At 41.5% G+C, this 25381-nt stretch overlaps 2 protein-coding genes across 2 annotated transcripts; one reads left to right on the top strand and one right to left on the bottom strand.

Annotated features, from left to right (window-relative positions):
* Positions 1-5061: 5061 nt before the first annotated feature.
* On the bottom strand, positions 5062-5760 carry LOC138885055 (uncharacterized). Its single transcript, XM_070165945.1, has 2 exons — positions 5595-5760; positions 5062-5447 (listed from the first exon to the last, which is right to left on the bottom strand). Exons 1-2 carry the CDS (start codon positions 5758-5760, stop codon positions 5062-5064), a joined length of 552 nt encoding a protein of 183 aa, XP_070022046.1.
* Positions 5761-22511: 16751 nt separating this feature from the next.
* LOC138885054 (uncharacterized) lies at positions 22512-22895 on the top strand. The gene has a single exon (XM_070165944.1). The coding sequence runs from the start codon at positions 22512-22514 to the stop codon at positions 22893-22895; it is 384 nt and encodes a 127-aa protein (XP_070022045.1).
* Positions 22896-25381: the final 2486 nt, after the last annotated feature.

Genomic DNA, 25381 nt, shown 5'->3' with positions numbered 1-25381 from the left:
TTGACCTAAATTTCAGCAAATTTATGAATGTAACTTGTGATGACCTTTGCCAACTCTTGTTCCACAACTTGCTTGCCTTTAAAATGTAGAAAATGAATATTATACGACTAAAATAACTCATATAATAACCTCCTTATCATGTTAAGAACCATAGTCTCACCCCAAAGTACATGTTATAACATTCCAAACTTGTCGACTTTTGACGAAAATTATTTTCTTCAATTTGTTTAGCTTCTAAGATTTCCAACCCTCTTGGTACTCGTTATTCATGATCTTAAATATTTGTAACCTCCAAGGTAACATGATTAACTTACTTTATTTTCTTCAAATATAATCTCATTTCTGAGCTTACATCAATGACTTACGACGTACTCTCACATATGAAAACTTGGGGTGTAACACATGTCCCTCACCGAAACATTATCATTCCCGGTCGGTCTCCGCCACAACCCTCATGTCTTACTCTTCCTTACTTAATTTTCCCTTCTTTTATCTCCCCTAGTCTTCTACTCAAATCCCTTTCTTTTTCATTTTTCCCAATAGCTACTCCATAGCCACATTATACACCAGTAATTCCACTGTTACCACTTACTCCTCACTAATTTTTTCTTAAATCAGACGTTAACAATGATTTTAGTAGTTAAAATGGAATCGTAATTAGGGGTGGCAGAAGTTGAATAATGATTTGGTTGATTTTGTTTGTGGTTTTGGCAATTAGCTGAAATTCTTGAATTTTGAATTGTGATTTTGACATCTTTGTGATAACGTTTCTATTTTTACAAAAATTATTGTTGTGTGTTTGTTTATTGCTCTATCATATAGTCCTGTTATACCCCCTATGAGTTGTGTGAATTTCTGGGTTATTTTCTCCGTATTTTTATGAGTTTTTGTTCATAGCTTTTTGTGGTGGTTTAATGGGTCTTCATTGCAGTTTTGGCTAATGGAGATCAACTTGTATTTGGTACATAGGTGAATTGCTAGGATAAATTAGTGCTTTTAAAGGTCTTGGTAGTGTTGGTGGCGGCGTCACCCATGGTCCAGAGAGATGATGAAGTTGGAGAAATTGGATTTTTTTGGTAATTAGGGGGTAGAATTGTACTTTTAAGCATTTTTAATTTTTAAGAAAAATAATTACACGTGTTGCAATCTTATTGGTGTGTGATATTCACCTTCTTTAAAAAAGTGGTCAAAATAAAAGTGGTGTGTATTCGCTACACTTTGAAAAGATTAAGTGTGTAAAATAATTTTCGTCCGCAAAAGTGTGTCAAGGGGATTTGGTCCATAGTTCAGGGGGTAACTTATGTATTTAGCCTAAATATTATATCAAAGAGAGAAAAATGAATATGCACATATTATCCTTTTAATAGAAATCATTAGAGTTCACATAGGAGACTTAGAGATAAATAATTACTAGTTGAATCTTTTTTCATTTGCCAAAGTTTAGTGAGAAATAGCAAATACGGCATGAATTAGTACGCTGGCCGGACTCCATCTTTATTAAGAAAATTAGTTTCTGGACACGTGCGTTGCACGTGTATTTTACATCAATCAGTACAGACTTTTTTTCTGTATCGATAATATTAAAACAAGTGCAAATGGATATCATTAAATTTGAAGGGAAAAATTACAACCTCGAGTTGAAGAACATTCTACATATTTGAATGACTTGATTATTCAATGTAAAATGAGATTTAGATATATATGCTTTAAACTTGAAACTTGAAATTTGAAACTTGAAACTCGAACAACTAAAATTAGTTAGGTATATATGATGTAGAATGAACTAACTTTTTGTGTTATAAGTGCATAACATGTAGTACAATCGTATGGTACCTAATAGTTCTTATAGACGGCAGTCTTCGTGTATGTTCCATTTATGATGTTTTGATTGCTATGTAATGATTGAAATATGTTAGAAGGATTATAATACCAAATTAATGTCACGTCCTTAGTTGTTAACTAAGTACACGTGCGACACTTGACAACTCGCTCACGATCTTACACAACTTGCTCACATTCTTGCTATGTCAAGTCAGTCTTACTACACTCAAGATCGCTAAGAGAATGGAAGAAAGAACACAAGAGAATTGTTAAAGGAAACTTTGTATTAGAGAGAACTTGAATTGTTTGCTTGATGAATTACAAATGAATGACCTCCTTTATATACTATTCTCCTAGGGGCTAGTGTGTAAATATTAATTATTACACAAGTCCTTGATATTTACAAGATAAGGGCTTTTTCTACAATAATCTACAAGCCTAGAAGATTTCAAGGTCTTTCCTAGCAAATCCATAAGGATCTAGGTTCTCCCTAAGGAAATGTCCATACCTCTCTAGAATCTTCTCACAAATGCTAGTCTTCTTCTTATGTAAGCTTCCACATGGCATTAATATATGTCAAATGGTGCCTATGTGGCATGATGACATGGCAGGTAATCACACTCTCCCCCACCCAATATTGCGACGACCGCGGCGCAATGCTGCTGCATAAACTCTCTGATCTTATCTTTGAATTGCCACAAGTCTTCATATCGTTCCCACGTGGCCTCCTCAGGTGATTGCCCTTTCCAATGGACGAGGAACATAGCGGTGGTTTTTTTCCCTTGTTTTCGCCTGGCCTGGTAATCTATGATAGCCTCAATCTCCCGATCATGCGAGGCGGTGATAGTCATTGGTGCCCGACTTGATTGGGCCCTACTCGGATCATCCTTATCTTCATGATATGGCTTAAACATGCTGGCATGGAAGACAGGATAGATCTTAAGATACGATGGCATGTCAAGCTTGTATGAGATCTTGCCTACCTTGGCGACGATCTTAAATGGCCCCTCATACTTGTGAATTAGATTATGATGCATGCCCCGTAGTGCCTTGAACTGTCTTGGGTTAAACTTCACCATGACTATGTCCCCAACTCTATAGTATGTGGGACGCTGCTTACGGTCCGCAAACTTCTTCATCTTCTTAGCTGCCTTATCCAAGTAGGACTTAGCAGTGTCGAGCTGCTCATCCCATCCTTTGGCCATATGATAAGCCCCCAAAATCTTTCCCTTGAACGCGGATGGTAAGGAATATGGAGTTTGTGGTTGTTGGCATGTGGCTAGCTCAAATGGTGTCCGTCCTGTGGACTCACTCCACTGCAAGTTATAAGAGAATTGGGCGATGTCTATGAGCCTTGCCCAATCTTTTTGATGCGCGCTTACATAATGCCTCAAGTAGCATTCTAGTAAGGCATTGACTTGTTCCGTTTGTCCATCCGTCTGTGGGTGGAAACTAGTAGAAAAGTGCAGCTCCGTACCAAGTATGTCAAACAACTCTCTCCAAAAATTTCCAGTAAAGCAAGGGTCTCGATCACTGATTATATGCCTTGGTAAGGCCCAATACTTCACCACGTTCTTAAAGAATAGCTTGGCGGCTTCCTTGGCTGTGCAACTTGGTGAGGCGGGCATGAAGGTGGCATATTTGGAAAATTTATCCATGACCACCATAATAGTACCATAACCGTCGGACCTTGGTAGGCAAGTGATAAAGTCCATAATCATGCTCTCCCATGGACGCTCTGCAACTGGTAGTGGCTCCAAAAATCCTCTGGGCTGTTGTTGCTCAACCTTGTCCTGCTGACATACAAGACAAGTCTGCACATAACATTCTATATCACCTCGCATGCATGGACAATAGTAGACTCACTAAACCAAGGCCCTGGTACGATGTTGGCCTGGATGACCAGCCCACATTGTATCATGACTCTCCCTTATGATCCGCCGTCTAATGTCTCCAAACTTAGGCACGTAGACCCGCCGACCCGTGGTAAGCAATATGCCGTCTTCTACCCAAAAACGTCTCGCCTTGCCCTGGTTGGCTAACTTGATAAGTTGTTTGGCTGCTGGATCATGTTGCATGCCTTCTTTTATAGCCTCCCGAATATCCCATCTCGCTGAAGTGATTGCAGCAGGATCGGCTTTCCGGCTCAAGGCATCGGCTACAACGTTACCTTTGCCCGGCTTATACTCCAGCGCACAATCAAACTCGGCCAAGAAATCCTGCCACCTAGCCTACTTTGGTGTGAGCTTCTTCTGTGTCTGAAAGTAGCTAGTAGCCACATTATCAGTCTTGACCACGAACCTCGACCCGAGCAGATAATGTCTCCATGTACGAAGGCAATGCACAATGGCAGTCATTTCCTTCTCTTGTATCGTGTAATGCCGCTCCGTCTCATTTAACTTACGGCTCTCAAATGCTATGGAATGCTTATCCTTCATCAGGACACCTTCAATGGAGAAGTCTGAGGCATCTGTGTGCACCTCAAATGTCTTGGCAAAGTCAGGTAATCCAAGACTGGCTCCTCTGTTACAGTTGCCTTAAGGCATTCAAACGCTTTTTGACAATGCTCCGTCCAAACCCATGGCTTATTCTTCTTTAGCAACTCAGTCAATGGTGCGGCCTTTGCTGAGTATCCACTGATGAACCAACGATAGTAGTTAACAAGGCCAAGGAAGGATCTCAACTCAGTTACCTTTATGGGTGCCTCCCACTCCTGGATAGCATGTACCTTAGCCTCGTCCATGTGTATCTCGCCATTGCTAATGACATGGCCTAAGAAGTGCACCTTTGATTGTGCAAACTCGCACTTCTCTCTCTTGATATATAGCTCGTTCTCCCGCAAGACTTGGAAAACTTCCTTAAGTGTTCCATTAGTTCCTCCAAGGTGTTGTTGTAGATGACTATGTGATCTAGGTAGACTACCACGAACTGATCAAGGTAGGGATGAAAAATCTTGTTCATAAGGGTGCAAAATGTGGTCGGTGCATTGGTTAAGCCGAAGGGCATCACTAACCACTCAAAGGCTCCATATATCATCACACATGTTGTCTTTGGCCCATCCCCTTCTGCAATGCGAACCTGGTAGTAGCCATTTTGAAGATCCACCTTGGTAAAGTACTTGGCTTGCCCAAGTCTATCGAACAAATCAGTAATGAGCGGGATCGGGTACTTATTCTTCACTGTAACCTTATTAAGTACTCGGTAGTCTATGCACAAGCGCAGCGATCCATCCTTCTTCTTCTAGAACAATACTGATGCGCCGAAAGGTGCCTTAGATGGGCGAATGTGACCAACATCCAACAACTCTTTCAATTGTTTGTTGAGCTCCTCCAGCTCGGGCGGTGCCATACGATATGGGGCAAATGCGGGTGGCTTAGCCCCTGGCTCCAACTCAATCTTGTGATCCACCTCCTGCCTAGGCGGCAAGTGCTTAGGCAACTCCTCGGGCATGGCATCTTTGTTCTCCTCAAGCAACTTCCCTATGCAAAGCGGCACTGTCTCTTGAAAATTCTTGTCTTCCTCTAGACTTGCAATGGTTGCCACGAATGTCGGCTCCCCCTTCTTAATCCCCTTGACAACCTGCATAGCTGAAAGTTGTGCTTGGATCTGTCCATGTGGCATAGTCACTGTAGGTACCATGCAAGCTCCTTCTCACTCCATAACCAAGAGACATTGGAGGTAGGGGTCGATTAAAGTATGACAATGTCTAAAGAACTCTTTCCCCATTATGATGTCAAAGATATCCATAGCGGTTACGGTAAAGCTTGTCATACCTTTCCAAGTTCCCAATTTGACACCAACTCCATTAGCTACCTCACGAGCATTTTGTATCTCGGTATTCACGGTCTTGACGCAAGAGTTGGTTGGAGCAAGCTTCAATTCTAGTCTCTTTGCGCTAGCCTCAGTCACAAAATTATGAGTTGCTCCAGTATCCACCATTGCACGAGCGGGCTTGTTGTTGATGGTGAGATCCACGTATTGATTGCCATTCTCGGTAGTTGGATAACTTACTTCGTGACAGCACTACATCATTCGATCATACCCAACTGTGCGGTTCCCGGACTCTCTCCTTGTGGCTGCTCCTTCCGCTCACGTACCATGGCACTGAGGCTCTTGAGGTTAGGACAATTCCTGAAGCCATGTGGCCCTCTGCAAATATAGCATCTCTTCTTCTCGACCTGCGCCTTCTTCTCGGCGTAGCCCTGACGACCACTTGACTTTTTGAAATCTTGAGTCCTGGAGTATTGTTGTATCTCCTTGACTTTGCCACGGTCTCCCCCACCTTTTGTTTTGTTAACCTTTGACTCATTAACATTGCCTTTGTCGTGCTTGTCATGCCTGAAATCCATTAATGATTCGACCTCCACTATGGCTTGGTCTATATCAGTGACTTGTCGGCGTTGCAACTCCTGCTTAGCCCAATTTTGCAACCCGTCCATGAAGTGGAACAACAAGTCATCATTGGTCAGGTTGGGGATTTGAAGCATAAGGGTAGTGAACTCCTTGACATAGTTACGTATGCTCCCTGTTTGCTTCAATTCCCTAAGCTTGCGCCTTGCCTCGTATAAGACATTGTTTGGAAAGAACTGTCGCTTGAACTTTACTTTGAACTGATCCCATGTGTTAATAGTACATAGACTTTTATCCACGTTGGCCATCTTCCTTCTCCACCATAGCATGGCAGTCTCTGAGAGGTACAATACCGCAGTGTTGATCTTGGCCTCGTCGTCCCTCACTTTGTCGTTCCTGAAGTAGTTCTCCAAGAGCCAAAAGAAGTTTTCCACTTCTTGTGCATCACGAACACCTTTGAACATCGGGGGTTTGGGAGCCTAGATCTTGGCCTCCCTCATCACCACAACATTGCTGGCAACCTCGGTCACGCCAGCATTGACATGCTCCTCGAGTGAATCTATCTTTGCCTTCATAGCATCGATAGTACTCAAAGCCTCCATGAGTCTGCACTCTAAGGCAGTGATGGTTTGCCTTAGATCCATCTCAATCCGTGTACGTCCCTCCAAGTCATTTCGGATACTCTCAATCTCTTCAAGAGTGTTCCACTCAAGAACATTAAGGGTGCCTTCCACCTTCCCCAAGCGTTGGACAAAGATCTCCACGGCGTCCATCCCCGCATTTATCTTCATCACCCACTCTTTACTGAGCGAGACGTCCTCTAGAAGGACCTCCACTTCATCCTCGCTCGCCTCAGTGGCAGATGGTTCTTTGGATGTAAGTCCTTCATTTGACACAACCTCAGGTGGCACTTCCTGGCTCTTGTTGGTGGCAATCCTCTTTTTGCTACGGCCGCTCTTGCCAGCAGCATCCTGGATGACGTTGGCTTGGATGTTGGCAGTGTTAATTTCTCCGTCGTTCGCCATTCCCTTAGTTGAAACCTTCGCTCTGATACCACGTTGTCATGTCTTTAGTTGTTAACTAAGTACACGTGTAGCACTTAACAACTCGTTCACGATCTTGCTCAACTTGCTCACGTTCTTGCTATGTCAAGTCAGCCTTACTACACTCAAGATCGCTAAGAGAATGGAAGAAAGAACACAAGAGAATTGTTAAATGAAGCTTTGTATTATAGAGAACTTGAATTATTTGCTTGATGAATTACAAATGAATGGCCCACTTTATATACTAGTCTCCTAGGGGCTAGTGTGTAAATATTAATTATTACACAAGTCCTTGATATTTACAAGATAAAGGATTTTTCTAGAATTCTCTACAAGCCTACAAGATTCCAAGGACTTTCCTAGCAAATCCATAAGGATTTAGATTCTTCCTAAGGAAATGTCCATACCTCTCTAGAATCTTCTCACAAATGCTAGTCTTCTTCTTATGTAAGATTCCACATGGCATTAATATATGCCAAATGGCGTCTATGTGGCATGATGACATGTGGGGACATCACATTAACCTTAAAAAGCATGTGATCACAACCCCATTTCAAATAATAAATCATAACACCTAAAAAGAATCAAAGGCAGTTAATTGGGTGAATAAAGTATGGCAAAATTCTTGTATGTCGTTTCCATGTCAGTTGTCCAATGTTCTATGTATTACTGCTTTGTAAAAATTTAACACTCTATGTGAAGTACTAATTTTTTTAAGTTTAGCTATGTACTACAAATCATAAAGACACCAACGTATACATGTAAGGAAATAAAAGAGAGAAGAAAAATAATGAGGTAGATATTGCTTAAAATTAAAGAATAATGCGAAAGAGAAAAAATAATACAAATTAAGAATTAAAAAGATTCCACTTTCTTGATAATCTAAATACCTTCCGTATGTTGTAGCCCAAACATTTTACACCAAACACTAAATTTCTAATACACCTCAATCCGCAGAAACAAAATATGAAAATATCAGGATAAGATTGAAATTAGCATCAATCACAATCTGAAAAACTGCAACATACAAGCAAATGTACACTAATAAGCCACCTTACTTTAACACTGATTGAAACAAATTTCCTGAAAGCCAAAATTCATTTCTGCTTCTAGCTCAACAAAAAGACATTACCATGATAACTGCTAAAATATGAAAAAGTTAACAGCAATAACATTGTTCGACTCAAAAGATATTAGAACCTTTTTGCATAAATCAATTAAAGAAAATGAAGGGGTAAATCTTAGCTAAGTATAATAAGCTCTAGAACCAACATTATAAAAGATGAATACAATGGATGATATTTCTGGTGGCTACTGCTAGCTTGGCGAGACCGTCCGCTTCGATATTTTGTGCCCTAGGTATCTGGTCGAGGCGGCATTCGTCGAACTCTGGTAACAGTTTGTGAATTTCTGACTGGTACTTTTGTAGTCACTGTTCTTTGATTTGGAAAGTCCCAGTGACTTGGTTCACCATGAGTTGAGAGTCTCAATGGAGGACGAGTCGTCGAGCGCCATATTTGAGGGCTAATTTTAATCCTTCAATCACAGCTTCATACTCGGCCTCGTTGTTAGTCATCTCGAGGTACCGTATGGACTGGCGAATTACTTCGCCCGTAGGAACTTCGAGAACGAGTCCCAATCCCGATCCCGATGCATTAGATGTGCCTCGGTTTAGAGGACCCAGAGGTCGGAATGTGCGGAAGCGCCAAGCGCTTCCTGCTCTACTTCAGGCAATACTTCTAAGCTGAAATCGGTGACGAAATTGGCGATCACTTGCGACATTATAGCGGTTCGCGGTTGATATGTTATGTTATGCTCGCTTAATTCTATGGCCCATTTGGCCAACCTACCCGATAGTTTGGGTTTGTGTAGGATGCCCTTGAGGGGGGAAGGTTGTCGCTACCTTTATGGGGTGACATTGAAAATATGGTCTGAGCTTTCGTGAAGCTACGACTAATGCCAGAGCTAGTTTCTCAAGGTGGGGGTACCTTGTTTCGGCATCAACTAAGGTTTTGCTGATATAATAAATTGGAGATTGCGTACCTTTGTTTTCACGAACCAGAACGACACTTATCGTGACTTCGGAGACTGCTAGGTACACCAGGAGGCATTAGCCCGGGTCTGCCTTGACGAGTAGTGGCGACGAGGACAGGTAAGATTTCAGCTTTCTTAAGGCGTCAATGCATTCTGAATTTCATTGTAGCCCATGATCCTTCCTTAGTACATTAAAAAACTTATGGCATCGGTCCGATGATGGTGAGATGAACCTCGATAGGGCGGTTATTCACCCTGTCAATTTCTGTACTTGCTTTTTGCTGGTTAATGTCTCCGGTATTTCTTTGATGGCCTTGATCTGATCCGGGTTGACCTCGATACCTCTTTGCGACACCAAAAAACCAAGGAACTTTCCTGAGGTTACGCCAAAGGTACATTTATCGGGATTCGGTTTCATCCCGTATCGCCTCAATATTTTGAAGGCTTCTTTCAGATGACCAATGTGATCCTCCTTCCTTTTTGACTTCACTAGCATGTCGTCGATGTAGACCTCCATAATCTTTCCGAGTTGTTCTTTGAACATTTTGGTGACTACCTTTGATACGTCGCCCCTGCGTTCTTGAGTCCGAATGACATGACTCTGTAGCAGTATGTTCCTTGGTAAGTGATAAAGCTGGTCTTTTCTTAGTCTTCTTCTGCCATTAGAATTTGGTTGTAACCAGAATAGGCGTCTAAGAAGCTTAATAGTTCGTGCCCCGCTGTTGCATCGATAAGTTGGTCGATATGTGGTAATGGAAAGGAATCCTTTGGGCACGCTTTGTTCAGGTCGGTGAAGTTGACACACATCTGCCACTTCCCGTTCTTCTTTTTTACCATGGCCACATTGGCAACCCACTGAGGATACTTTGATTCTCGAACAGAGCCATTAGCGAGCAACTTATCAACTTCTTCGCTAATTGCATTATTGATTGCGGGGTTGAACTTTCTCCTCATTTGCCGCACTAGCGGGTAAAGAGGGTCAACATTCAGCTTGTGTGTGGCGATGTCCCTTGGGATCCCCGACATATCTGAGTGGGAAAAGGCAAACAAATCGGCATTGTTAGTTAAGAACTCATGAAACTTACATGGTTCCGAGATGTTGTGTCCGATATAAGCTTTTTTCGTGCAGTCGGTGCTGTCTAATTGAAAGGGTCAAGGTCTTCTATGGTTGTCTTGCAAGCTTCTACGACGTCTGGGTCTTTGATAGCCTCTATTTGTATGTCGGGTTTGGTTCCCAATATGGTTGATTTCTATTCTTCCGCACTTGCCCCCTTTAGTTGTTGGGTGTATGTGCATTCTTTGGCGATTCGGTAGCATTCTTGGGCAGTGCGGTGCTCACCCCGGATGCTGAATATCCCCCATGGGGTAGGAAACTTGATTACTTGGTAGAAACTTTACGGGACGGCTCGCATGGAGTGTATCCATGGACGCCCTATGATAGCGTTATAGGTTGTTTCCTGGTTCATGACGTGGAACGTCGTTTCTAGGGTGACTCCTGCTAGAACGGGCAGCACTATCTCTCCATAGGTTCGTTCCACTGCATTATTGAAACCCGTCAGTGTTATGCAATGCGGTACTATCTTATCCTCGAGTCTCATTTGTATGAGGACTCATGGGTAAATAATACACGAGCCGCTTCCATCATCCACCATTATTCTTTTTACATCGGTATCTGCGATACATAAAGTTATAACTAAAACATCATAGTGAGGGAAAGACAAACTGTTGGTATCCGACTTATCGAAGATGATACTATCTTCGAGGTCGTCATACTGTTCATGGGTGACTGTCCGCTTGAGTTTATGTGTGGTGGTGAATTTCACATGGTTGATTACCATATCATCACCGTCGCCAATGATCATTTGTATGGTACGAGCTGTTGAAGGTGATTTTGGGGGTCCTTGAGATTGATTGCGTCCACGAGCGAAGTTAACCCGTCCCCGATCGCTCAATAGTTCTTTCAGGTGTCCCTGGTTTAGCATCTTACCACTTCCTGTCGCAGACCTATGCAGTCTTCGGTCTTGTGTCCCCTTTCCTGGTGGAATTCACACAGAATGTTCGATCTCCGGGTGCTCGGATCTGACGTCATCTTTTGCGGCCACTGCACCTTTATGGCGAGCTTTTCCAGTGCATACCCTATTTCTGAAGGAGAAACGCAAAAGTTATGAGCAGATAACAGTGTAAGCATACTTCTTTCGTTTCGGTGTGGCACGGTGTGTCGAGGCATGACATTAGTATGTCGTGGAGGAGGCGGGATGGATGCCCGGATGTAGGGCTGATGCCTTTATTGATTGAAACAGGATGGTTGATCCCTTCGGCCATCGTTGCGGCGATCACTCCTTGTTTCAGTTTGGACTGACATTAGTCGTTGGAGTAGACCATTCAAGTCGTCCTCACCTGCCCTTACTTCGGCACAATAGGCATTATGGATTTCTTCCCACGTGGTGGGAGGGTATTTCATGAGTCTACTTAGCAATTTTTTGGTTGCTTTCGACCCGCTTCTATTTAACCCATTTTGAAAGGCTACTACCGCCATCCCTTCCGATACGTTTGGTAGGCTCATTCTTACCCTGTTGAATCGGTCTAGGAAGTCCCAAAGTCTTTCGCCTGTTGTTTGCCTATCGGCGAAGATTTCATTTACCCTGGCTTCTGCCTTTTTCGCTCCCGCGTGGGCGGTGATGAATTTATCTGCCATTTCTTCGAACGTTGATATAGACCATGGCAGTAGTTGGGAATACCATGTCAACGCTCCCCCTATCAGAGTTTCACCGAACTTTTTCAGCAGCACTGATGGCACTTGTTCTTTCGATAGATCGTTGCCTTTTACTGCAGTGACGTAGTGGATTATATGATCTTCCGGGTCTGTGGTTCCATCGTATATTTTCAAGTATGGTGGAATTTTGAAGGTTTTTGGGATAGAGTGGGGGGCTGCTCCTTTACTGTACGATTGCTCGATGAATCGGCCTACGTCACATTTTGGTAGCAACTTCGGAGCGCCCGGTATTTTATCGACCCTTTCCTGATGCTCCTTTATCTGATCACGGAGCATTTTGTTGTCGTTTTCCATTTATTCCATTTTCTTTAAGATGGCCGCAAGTGCATTGTTACCTGCATCAATGACAGCATGAGTGTTACCTGTGTGTGGATTTCTGGCTCATCGGCGACAGTTGCGGTTTCTGCGTGTATTGTGCCTCCGATATCCCTTTGAGCGGGTTTGTCGAGTATGTTGCTCAAGGTGTTTGTCAACCACTCCTCTAATAGCCTTTTCACAACCGGTGGTGCTTCTCCTGCTACGGATGTTGAGGTTTCCCTCTCGCGTGAGACAATCACGCTTTCGTGCAGGGGGAGACATCTCCCTTAGGTGTAGCACTTGGCGTTGCGTTTTCATTGTCTTCCCTACCTGCTTCGTTGATGGAATCCAGAAAGTTGTTCGTGACACCTACTATTGCCTTTAATCTTGCTTCTCCCTTTCCTGCCATTGTTGGCCTTTGCGAGGCTAAGAGGAGGCGATTATCTCCTTCAAGGATCTAGACAAAACTAAAATCTCAACTATAGAAATCCCCACAGACGGCGCCAAATTGTTTGACTCAAAAGATATTGGAACCTTTTTGAATAAATCAATTAAATAAAATGAAGGGGTAAATCTTAGCTAAGTATAATAAGCTCTAGAACCAACGTTATAAAAGATGAATACAATGGATGATATTTCTTGATCTTGTGAAGATGAGTGCTCGAATGTTAAGGATGCCAATTGCTTATGTAAAAATATTACAGTTAGTGTTCTTAGCTAGAAAAGCAGAAAAAGGTCCCCTCTATAAGATTTGTCTCTCGCTATGTATAAGGGACAACCCCCCTTCTGAACCCTAAAGGACATATCATAAGGAATATTCGAGAGTATATTCCTAATGCCCCCTGTTAGGCCTACATTACTATAAAAATCATATATCCTCCGTCTGTTGCTTGTCGTCCTCTACAGGATATCGCCTATAAAGACCTTGTCTTCTGTCGTGCTTGTCAATGGCTGTGGTCGTCCAAATTTGGACCCGTACAAACATAAGGAGCTTTGAATAAGCTAAATGGTCAATCTCACAAATTGTTAACATAGTACTGCATGGCCGGCCAATTTAAATTCTACAAAACTAAAAAGGGAACAAATCATAATCAAAAAACATGATTCATAAATAGATAAATAAAAGGAAAAAAAGAAGAAGGAATCAAACAGAAATAGAAGCTCTATAAAGGCTCTGCAACAAAAAAAACTATATTATGCTACTGCTTGCTTATATAAACTATATAAAATTTTCAGGTTTACGAATTTGAAACCGCATTTCTTAAAGGCTTTGCCTTTCACTATAATTTGTCTAACATTATTCAGTATCCTAATATACTTTGCAGGTTAAGCTTACCTTGGTCCTTCATTTATATTAGAAAATTAAGAGGTTCTAAAAAATAAATAGTTCTTGGAGCATGAAATTTTTTGAAGCGGAAGTCTTTTCATCTTTCTCCTTTAATTGTGTAATGCATTTAGACACTTCTAGAATTTTTAAAATGAGCTAAATTGTACATAAATTAGGAAAACCCAAAAAGTGAGAAAACGGATACATGTTATAAAATAAAAGCAATACAGTAAAATGTAAATAAGAAGAGATAGAAAGAAGGAAGAAGTTTTTTCTTCTTTCACTTTGGTGTGTATTTCCATTGCAATTACATAGCTTTTTATAGGCATAAAAAGTAAAGATGATAGACATAAAGTAGGATATTTAATCTTTAAGCTATTCACAACATGGACATCCAATATAGCATCCAATGTATAAACTATGCTATTCACAACATGGGCATCCAATGTACAAACTATTTATAACAATATGGATTTTCTAGTATAAGAGAAGCTATTTTTTTCTCAAGGACAAAATTGTCTTTTAGTTTTTAGTGGATATTCTTGTAAATTAACTTTTGACTTTGGTACTTCCACTTTTAGTATAGTATGATGATAAAGGATTCATTTCAGCCTTTAATGACATACTAAATCTTAAGAACGGGCCTTTGAGTAATAATCATGCAAATTAAGAAGAAAATCCTGGATCCTACTTTTTGGGGGTATAAGTAGATTAAGGAAACAATTACCATAGACACGAAAAAACTTTTGTTTTTTATCATCTATTCTGATTCAGTTACCTGTTCAAGGCTTGTTTGTATGCACTGCTAAGGAATTATCTACATGCTTCTGTTCAAGGCTTGTTTGTATGAACGCTCTCAAATGTGGGAAAAACACGGACGCGATTGCATACATAGCGCCAATTAGCTGACTCCTCATTGGGAAATAGATCTGCCAAATACTTGGTCGGCCCCTTAAAGTTGTCCTCCTTTTTCACTTAAACACTCAATATTAAGTCTGTTCTATTTGAACACTTTAACAAGGCCTTTGTTGTGTCATTCAGATACAAAATTCGTAGGCATCAAAATACAAAAGTTGCGTGTAATTAACACATCACAGTGACGAATAACACGAGGACACGTGGATTTAACTTTTAAAAATTAAAAATAAATAAATACACAAACCAGAACCCACACCACCCTACCCCATCGTCATCTTCCCTAACGACCCCTCATTGCCGAAAAATTAATTTTCGGTTTCCAGCTATGTCTTCTTCTCTAGAAATTTGGTCTTTTTTTCTTCTTCTTCATTCTTCCTTTTTAGCAGGGACGTACGCAGGAGTTTTTGTAAGCGGTGTCACCATTTTAGACATGAACAAATAAAAAAATTATTTTAATAATATCATATTTAAAAAACAATCAGGAAAAAGATATAACACAAGCAGCATCCTTCCAATTCAAAAAAAGTATGTGCTCGTCAAGTAGTACAAAAGTATTAAAACATAGAATGAGGCTACACAGGCTCGAACTCACGACCCTGCACAGAAATCTTTAGGCTTTTACCAGATAAGCTAGACACCTCTTTGTGACAAGTGGTGTCACTTATTTAATTTTACCGTTTTTTTTTTTTTTCATTTGAATTATATATAAATAATTAGTAAAAAATTTCAACAAAGCGGTGTCACGTGACACCGCTTGGGCTAAGGTAGATCCGCTCCTGCTTTTTGGGCTAAAATTACAGAGAGTTTTGACTGTTAATATAAGATTCTGGAACCAAATTGACTGGAGAATACTTTTATGATGACATAAATCAATGATTAATATTAAAAAAAATAGAAAAAATGAATATAAAAATGAGGACTCCACCCCACCCGTCTTCATCTTTCTCAACAATCCTTCTTCGCCGGAAAAATCAATTTTTCGGCCATATTTATCCATCTTTCTCATCATCTTCCACGCTCATTTTTTCTTCTATTTTTTAAGCCATAGCTTAAATACCATTCTTCCTCTTCCTCTTCATCACAGCATCCCATTCTTTCTCCTTTTAGATCCAAACTCATTTTCTTTAAACACTTTCTGGTCAATATCCAACATTATTTCTGCCATTTCAAGTCATTTTACTATTAATTTTTGAGCCACCTATTTTTTTAGCCATAGATTCAGTTAACTTGGAACATGAAAATATTTTGGGTTTTCAGCAATAGATTCGGCTAACAGGTGGTGATGGTGGAATATTTGGGTTTGGCATTTTTTCATTTCTTTCCTTTACAGATTTGGGCTTCTTATACAAGTGAGAATCCTGCAGATTTGCTGACCAAGGTGATACCAAGACACAAGTTTGAATTATGCAAAGAACTTGTCGATATGCACTCAAGCTAGAAGTCCAATGTTACCTCTTTTAGGAGAATGGGTCTAGAGGGGGAGATTTGTGGGATCCATCCCCATAAATGAAACAAAGAAAAAATGAGATTGTGTGGTCCATCCCCATAATGAAGAAGAAAAAGATTGTGGGGTCAAGAAAAATCTGCAAGATGCCAAAATTGGTGATAGGCTATGAGATTTGCAAATCTGCAAAGAGACAAAATGTCAAATATAATAGGCTTCAGAGAGTGAAGTTTTGACTATAAAAGGAGAGCTTCGGCTCTCATTTCTACACACCAATCTCAGAGAAAAAATATATCTGAGAGTTAGAAATAAAGAGTACAGTTTCACAGACAGAGTATAAGAAAATATTCTGTGAGAAAAATAGAAAGTGAGCGATATTGTAGTGAGGTGGGAATATTAAAAGAGGGTCATTTTTTTGAGTGTTGTAGTGGTCTTTGGAGTATTTTACTCGGACCTACAACTGTAAAATTCCTTAATATAGTGATATCAGTTGCTCCTTTCGAGGCCGTAGTTTTTTTCTTATTCAAAAGGAGTTTTCACGTAAAAATCTTGGTATCATTGTTACTCTTTTAGTCTTGTTAATTATTGTATCTCGGTGCTACGTTATTATTCCGCTTTTATTACCGTGAATATTATTCTATAGGGGGTTTATTCCCAACAACTGTATCAGAGTACAGGTTCTGCTCGTTCACATAAGTACTATTCACTGTCGGTAGTATTATACTCGGTGAAAAATAAAAATATCTGGAGTAAAGTTCGAGGTAGAAAAATTTAACGGAGATAGCGGTTTCTCAACATGGCAAAGAAGGATGAGGTATCTACTCATCCAACAAGGATTATACATGGTACTAGATGCTGATGCCAAAAAGCCTAATACATGAAAGCTGAGGATTGGGCTGACTTGGATGAAAGGGCTGCTAGTGCAATCAGGTTGCACTTATCAGATGATGTGGTAAATAACATCATTGATGAAGACACCGCATGTGGCATTTGGACAAGGTTGAAAAGTCTATACATGTCCAAAATGGTAATAAATAAATTGTACCTAAAGAAGCAACTATACGGCCTACACATAGGTGAAGGTACGAATTTCTTGTTACATTTAAATGTATTTAACGAACTAATCACACAGCTCACCAACCTCGGAGTGAAAATCGAGGAAGAAGATAAAGCGATCTTGTTATTAAACTCGTTTCCATCTTCGTACGATAATTTAGCAACAACCATCCTACATGGTAAGATTGATGGTTAGACTACCATTGAGTTAAAGATGTCACATCTGCTTTTCTACTTAATGAGAAGATGAGAAAGAAGCCTGAAAATCAAGGACAGGCTCTCATCACAGAAGGTAGAGGTAGGCGTTATCAAAGGATTTCAAGCAACTATGGTAGATCCGGAGCTCGTGGGAAGTCTAAGAACCAATCAAAATCAAAAGCCAGAAATTGCTACAACCGTGATCAACCAGGTCACTTCAAAAGAGATTGCCCAAACCCAAGGAAGGGCAAAGATGAAAGCAGTGGCCAGAAGAATGACGATAACACAACTGCCATAGTGCAACATAATGATAATGGTGTCCTCTTTATAAATGAGGAAGAGGAATGCATGCACTTGTCAGGTCCAGAGTCGGAATGGGTGGTTGATACATCAGCATCTTACTATGCCACACTGGTAAGAGATCTTTTTTGCAGATATGTAGCAGGTGATTTCGGCACTATGAGAGTGGGTAACACAAGTTACTTAAAGATTGTAGGGATCGGTGACATTTGTATCAAGACAAATATCAGATGCACATTGGTTCTAAAAGATATGCGGTATGTACCTGATTTGCGGATGAACTCGATCTCGGGATTACTTTAAACAGAAATAGATACAAGAACTATTTTGTAAATCAAAAGTGGAGACTCACCAAGATATCATTGGTGATTGCAAAGGGAGTTGCTCGTGACACGTTGTACAGGACAAATGCAAAAATATGCCGAGGTGAATTGAACGCGGCACAAGATGAGATTTTTGTAGATCTGTGGCACAAAAGAATGGGTCAAATGAGCGAGAAGAGATTGCAGTCTTGCCAAGCAATCATTCATTTCTTATGCCAAAGGTACAACGGTAATACCTTGTGACTAATGTTTATTTGGTAAGCAGCATAGAGTCTCATTTTAGACATCGTCTGAAAGAAAATTGAATATACTTGATTTAGTATTTTTTGATGTTTGTGGTCCAATGGAAATTGAATCGATGGGCGGTAACAAATATTTTTTTACTTTTATTGATGATGCTTCACAAACATTATGGGTTTATATTTTGAAAACCAAAGATCAGGTGTTTCAAGTTTTCCAGAAGTTTCATGCTCTGGTAGAAAGGGAGACGGGTCGAAAGCTAAAGGGTATCCGAAGTGACAATGGAGGTGAGTATACTTTAAGAAAATTTGAAGAGTACTATTCAAGTCATGGGATCAGATATGAAAAGACAGTTCCTGGAACCCTACAGCACAATGGCGTAGCCGAGAGAATGAACCGCACCATTATTGATAAGGTGAGAAGCATGCTCAGAATGGCTAAACTTCCTAAGTCATTCTGGGGTGAAGCAGTTCAGACATCATGTTACCTGATCAATAGGAGTCCATCATTTCCATTGGCGTTTGACATCCCAAAGAGAGCTTGGACCAACAAGGAGGTGTCCTACTCACATCTGAAGATGTTCGGTTGCAGAGCTTTTGCACATGTACCAAAGGAGCAAAGAACAAAGCTGGATGATAAATTTGTTCCCTCCATATTCATCGGATGTGGAGATGAAGAGTTCGGATACATATTGTGGGATCCTGTAAAGAAGAAAGTCATCAGAAGCAGAGATGTAGTCTTCCAAGAAAGTGAAGTTGGAACTGCTGATGATATGTCAGAGAAGGCCAAGAATGGTATAATTCCTAACCTTGTTACCATTCTTTCTTCTTCAGACTATCCCACAAGTGCAGAAAGTACGACCGACGAGGTTGTCGAGCAGGGGGAGCAACTTGATGATGATGTTGAGCAAGTGGAGCACCCCACTCAAGCAGAAGAACAACCTCAACCTCTAAGGAGATTAGAGAGGCCAAGGGTAGAGTCATGCAGGTACCCTTCCATAGAGTATGTGCTCATCAGTGATGAAGATGAGCCAGAAAGGCTTAAGGAGGTGTTGTCCCATACAGAAAAGAACCAGTGGATGAAAGCCATGCAAGAAGAGATGGAATCTCTGCAGTAAAATGGCACGTACAAACTGTTTGAACTTCCAAGGGGTAAAATACCACTCAAATGTAGTGGGTCTTTAAACTCAAGAAAGATGGAAATGGTAACCTGGTCAGATACAAAGCTCGATTGGTGGTTAAAGGCTTCGAATAGAAGAAAGGTCTTGATTTTGAGGAAATTTTCTCACATGTTGCCAAAATGACTTCTATTCGAACAATTTTGAGCTTAGCTACTAGCCTAGATCTTGAAGTGGAGCAGTTGGATGTGAAAACTGCATTTTTTCATGGTGATTTGGAAGAGGAGATTTATATAGAGCAGCTAGAAGGATTTGAAGTAGCTGAAAAGAAACACATGATGTGCAAATTGAACAAGAGTCTTTATGGATTGAAGCAGGCACCAAGGCAATGGTACATGAAGTTTGACTCATTCATGAAAAGTCAAACATACATAAAGACCTATTCTGATCCATGTGTATGCTTTAAAAGATTTTTTGAGAATAACTTTATTATATTATTGTTGTATATGGATGACATGTTAATTGTAGGAAAAGAGAAGGGGTTGATCGCAAAGTTGAAGGGAGATCTGTCTAAGTCATTTGATATGAAGGACTTGGGTCCAGCACAACAAATTCTGAGTGTGAAGATAGTTCGAGAGCGAACAAGCAGAAAGTTGTGGCTGTCTCAAGAGAAGTACATTGAACGTGTACTGGAACGCTTCAACATGAAGAATGCTAAGCCAATTAGCACACCTCTTTCTAGTCATCTAAAGTTGAGCAAGAAGATGTGTCCTACAATAGTGGAGGAGAAAGGGAACATGGCTAGAGTTCCTTATTCTTCAGCAGTCGGAAGCTTGATGTATGCAATGGTATGCACCAGACCTGATATTGCTCATGCAATTGGTGTTGTTAGCAGATTCCTTGAAAATCCTGGAAAGGAACATTGGGAAGGAGTCAAGTGGATACACAGGTACCTAAGAGGTATTGTAGGAGATTGCTTGTGTTTTGGAGAACCTGATCCAATCTTGAAGGGCTACACGGATGCTGATATGGCAGGTGATCTTGATAATCAAAAATCTACTACAGGATACATGTACACATTTTCAAGGGGAGCTATATCATGGTAGTCGAGGTTGCATAAGTATGTCGCATTCTCTACAACTGAAGCGGAGTATATTGCCGCTACTGAAGCTGGCAAGGAGATGATATGGTTGAAACGGTTCCTTCAAGAGCTTGGATTACATCAAAAGGAGTATGTCATCTATTGCGACAGTCAAAGTGCAATAGACCTTAGCAAGAACACTATGTACCATTCAAGGACCAAACATATCGACGTGAGATATCACTGGAATAATAGAGAATGAATCTCTAGAAGTCTTGAAGATTTCTACAAGTGAGAATCTCGCAGATATGCTGAGCAATGTGGTACCAAGAGACAAGTTTGAATTGTACAAAGAACTTGTCGGCATGCACTCAAGCTAGAAGTCCAGTGTTACCTCCTTCAGGAGAATGGGTCTGGAGGGTTAGATTTGTAAGATCCATCCCCATAAATGAAACAAAGAAAAAAATGAGATCCTGGGGTCCATCCCCATAATGAAGAAGAAAAAGATTGGGGGCTCCATCCCCATAACGAAGAAGAAAAATCTGCAAGATGCCAAAATTGGTGATAGGCTATGGGATTTGCAAATCTGCAAAGAGGAAAAATGTCAAATATAGTAGGCTTCAGAGAGTGAAGCTTCGACTATAAAAGGAGAGCTTCGGCTCTTATTTCTACACACCAACCTCAGAGGAAAAATTCTTGTGCATACCTCTACAATCTGAAGAAGCTGCAAAAGACTCGTCTAGGTATGAAAACTTCATAGATTAGATCTGGATCGGATAATTGTCTCATGTTCTTTGATCTGTGCTTCTGGATAATTTATTCGCTTCTGGGTCTATCTCTCTACGGGGCATCATCAGTGGTAGCGGTGATAGCCCCCTATTGGTTTGGTTCCGTGGAATTTTCTGTGTATTGCTGGCTTTGGACGACGAGCGAGACGGGCACGTGCAAACAGTGAAGTACAACCCAAGTGTTAGCAAGGGACGGAAGGAGTTGGACATGAACGAGCTAGGTGGCCGCAACACCGTCGGGTATACTGAAACAATTCCCAGGTTCTACTCACGGGAGTTGGTACCTCCCATTTTCATGTTTCCCTCTATTGTATTAGTTGTGTTAGTTGAATTGTTGTAGTGTGAGTTCTTATCAGTTTGTTCACCGCATTAGTGTGCCTGTAGTGGCATCTTGTCTTCTTCTAGTTTGATCTGTTGTGTGTGTTAGTGACTCCCCTTAGTTCGTCGGAGGTATGGTGGCTGTGGTCTGGTATGGTCGAGTGTGATCATGTCCTCAGGGGTGGGTTGGGAGATAGGGAGGGGTTAGGGGGTGGGTCGGGAGGCAAGGGAGGTAAAGGGAACAAAGGTGTTTATCAGTTACGAATTGGGTCATAGAACGTAGGTACATTGACAGGTAAGTCTATAGAGTTGGAGAAGATCCTCCAGAAGAGAAGGATCAATATAGCGTGTGTCCAGGAGACAAGGTGGCCAGGGTCGAATGCGAGGGATGCGGACGGGTATAAACTTTGGTACTCAGGAACCGAGAAGGGTAAGAATGGAGTGGGTATTTTGGTGGATAGGGAACTTAGAGAGTCTGTGGTTGAGGTTACACAAGTGAATGATCGGTTGATGATTATTAAGTTAGTGGTAGGTCAGTGCACCCTAAACGTCGTTAGCGCCTATGCGCCTCATGAGGGCCTAGACGAGGAGGTTAAAAGACGCTTTTGCGAGGGGTTAGATGAGATTGTACGTCAGGTACCACCTGCTGAGAAGTTATTTATAGGAGGAGATTTCAATGGTCATATTGGGTCAATAGCAGGTGGGTATGACGAAGTACATGGAGGCTTCGATTTTGGGGAGAGGAATGGAGGAGGAACCTCATTACTGGACTTTGCTAAGGCTTTTGGGTTGGTGATTGCAAACTCTATCTTTTCAAAGAGAGATGAGCATTTGGTTACTTTTCAGAACGCGGTAGCACAGACTTAGATTGACTATCTCCTTCTTAAGAGGCGTGACAGAGAGTAGTGCAAGGATTGCAAGGTGATTCCAGGTGAGATACGCGTGATGCGGCATAGGCTCTTGGTGATGGACGTTGGTATTGTGGTGAAAAGGAGGAAAATGTCTGCTTGAGGAAGACCGAGAATCAGGTGGGGAGCCTTAACTAAGGATAAAGCCCAAGAGTTGGAAGGGCGGTTGTCGGCGATGGGATCTTGGAGGAGCAGTGGTGACGCGAGCACTATATGGTCAACAATAGCAGACTGTATAAGGGAGGCTGCGAGAGAGGTGTTAGGGGTCTCAACGGGCATCTCCGGCAGGCACAAAGGTGACTGGTGGTGGAATGAAGTGGTACAAGGTAAAGTGGAAGCGAAGAAGGAGGCGTACCAGTCATTAGTGGGGAGCATAAGCGAGGAGGAGAGGCGAGCGTGCATAGAGAGGTATAAGGTAACTAGGAAGGAAGTGAAGCTGGCGGTCACGGAGGCTAAGACTGTGGCTTATAGTCATATGTACGAGGAACTAGGGGAAAAGGCGGGGAGAAGAAGTTATTTCAACTGGCCAAGCGGAGAGAGAGGAAAGCTCGAGATTTAGACCGAGTGAGATGCATCAAGGACGACATGGTAGAGTATTGATGGAAGATTCCAAAATTAAGAGGAGATGGCAGACTTACTTTCAAAAACTTCTTAACGAAGTAGGGGATCGGGATATTGTGCTCGGTGAATTGGAGCATTCCGAGAGTCACAGTGACTCTGGGTACTGCAGGCGCATCAAGGTTGAGGAGGTCGTGGGAGCTATGAGTAAGATGAGTAGGGGCAAAGTGACCGGGCCTGATGAGATTCCGGTAGAATTTTGGAAGTGTGGGGGAAAGCAGGTTTGGAGTGGTTGAATAGGTTGTTGAATGTTATTTTTAAGGCGAAGAGGATGCCGGAAGAGTGGAGGTGGAGTACGATGGTCCCACTATATAAGAACAAGGGTGATATCCAAAGCTGCAACAATTATAGGGGTATCAAATTACTGAGTCATACTATGAAAGTATGGGAGAGGGTGGTCGAAGCAAGGTTGAGGATGACGGTGTCCGTTTCCGACAACCAGTTTGGTTTCATGCCGGGTCATTCTAATACAGAAGCTATACACCTTGTTAGGAGGTTGGTTGAACAGTACAGGGATAGGAATAAAGACATGCACATGGTATTTATTGACCTAGAAAAAGCATATGATAAGGTTCCTAGAGAAGTTCTTTGGAGAAGCTTGAAGGCAAAAGGCGTGTCGGTTCCCTACATTATGGCGATTAAGGACATGTATGATGGGGCGAAGACTCGGGTTAGGACAGTAGGAGGCGACTCTGAGGATTTTCCAGTTATTATGGGGCTACATCAAGGTTCTATACTCAGTTCGTTCCTATTCGCCCTGGTGATGGACGCGTTGACACATCACATTCAAGGGGATGTGTCATGGTGCATGCTATTCGCCGATGACATAGTTCTGATTGATGAGTCGCAAACCGGTGTTAACGAGAGGATGGAGGTTTGGAGACAGGCTCTTGAATCTAAAGGTTTCAAGCTTAGCAGGACAAAGACGGAATACCTGGAGTGTAAGTTCAGTGCTGAGCAGAGGGAAGTGGGCGTGGATGTGAGGCTGGAATCACAGGTCATCCCGAGTAGAGGCAGCTTCAAGTACCTTGGGTCGGTTATCCAGGGGGGAGGGGAGATCGACGAGGATGTTATACACCGTATTGGGGTAGGATGGATGAAGTGGAGATTAGCATCTGGAGTATTGTGTGACAAGAGAGTGTCACTGATACTCAAAGGTAAGTTCTATAAAGCGGTGGTTAGGCCGGCCATGATGTATGGGGCTGAGTGTTGGCCAGTTAAGAAATCACATATCCCGAGGATGGAGGTAGCGGAAATGAGGATGTTGAGGTGGATGTGCGGGCACACTAGGATGGATAAGATTAGGAATGTTGATATTCGGGAGAAGGTATACGTGGCTCCCATTGATGACAAGATGCGGGAAGCAAGGCTCAGATGGTTCGGGCATGTTCAGAGGAGAAGCCTGGATGCTCCGGTAAGGAGGTGCGAATGTCTGGTTGTGGAGGGCACGAGGAGAGGTAGAGGGCGGCCTAAGAAGTATTGGGGGGAGGTGATTAGGCAGGATATGGCGAGGCTTCAGATTTCCGAGGGCATGGCACTTGATAGGAACATGTGGAGGTCGAGTATTAGGGTTGTAGGTTAGGAGGTAGTTGAGTCTTGTCTTATACCATATCTTTGTGACACTAGTTTGGTAGGGATACTATTTTGCTTTTGCCTTGCTTTTGCTTTTGCCTTGCTTTGGATCATTTTTCTTGATTTTTGTTTCTATTTGTCATATTTGTTTCATATTATTTCGGTGGTGTTACTAATATTGTCTTCTTTTGTCTTTTTGTTTTCTTAAGCCGAGGGTCTTTCGGAAACAGCCTCTCTACTCCTTCGGGGTAGGGATAAGGTCTGCGTACACACCCTCCCCAGACCCCACTAGTGGGATTTCACTGGGTCGTTGTTGTTGTTGTAACATCCGAGGAAAAATATATCTGAGAGTTAGAAAGAAAGAGTGAGCTTTCACAGACAGAGTATAAGAAAATAGTATGTAAGAAAAATAGAGAGTGAACGATATTGTTGTGAGGTGAAAATATCAAAATAAGGTTATTTCTTTTGAGTGTTGTAGGTTTTTGGAGTATTTTACTCGCACCTACAAAGTGTAAAATTCTTTACTATAGTGATATCAGTTGGTCCTTTCGGGGCCGGGGTTTTTTCCTTATTCAAAAGGGTTTCCCATGTAAAAATCTTGGTGTCGTTATTACTCTTTTATTCTTATTAATTACCGTATCTCGGTGCTACATTATTATTCCGCTTTTATTACCGTGAATATTATTTCTGTAGGGGGTTTATTTCCAACAATTTGTGAGTGAGAGAGACCGGAAAGTGAATAAAAAATTAAGAAACCAGTTGCCGGAAAAATTCGTTGGTTATTCCAAATTTTCTGATGAAGAGGTAAGAGGGGAAGAAACGAAAAGAAAATAAAAAGAAAAGACAAGAAAAATA

Source organism: Nicotiana sylvestris, chromosome 2 (assembly GCF_000393655.2).
Source record: "Nicotiana sylvestris chromosome 2, ASM39365v2, whole genome shotgun sequence".
Classification (NCBI taxonomy): Eukaryota; Viridiplantae; Streptophyta; class Magnoliopsida; order Solanales; family Solanaceae; genus Nicotiana; species Nicotiana sylvestris.
The sequence above is the reverse complement of the archived record's forward strand: the minus strand, read 5'-3'. Positions and strand labels throughout refer to the sequence as shown.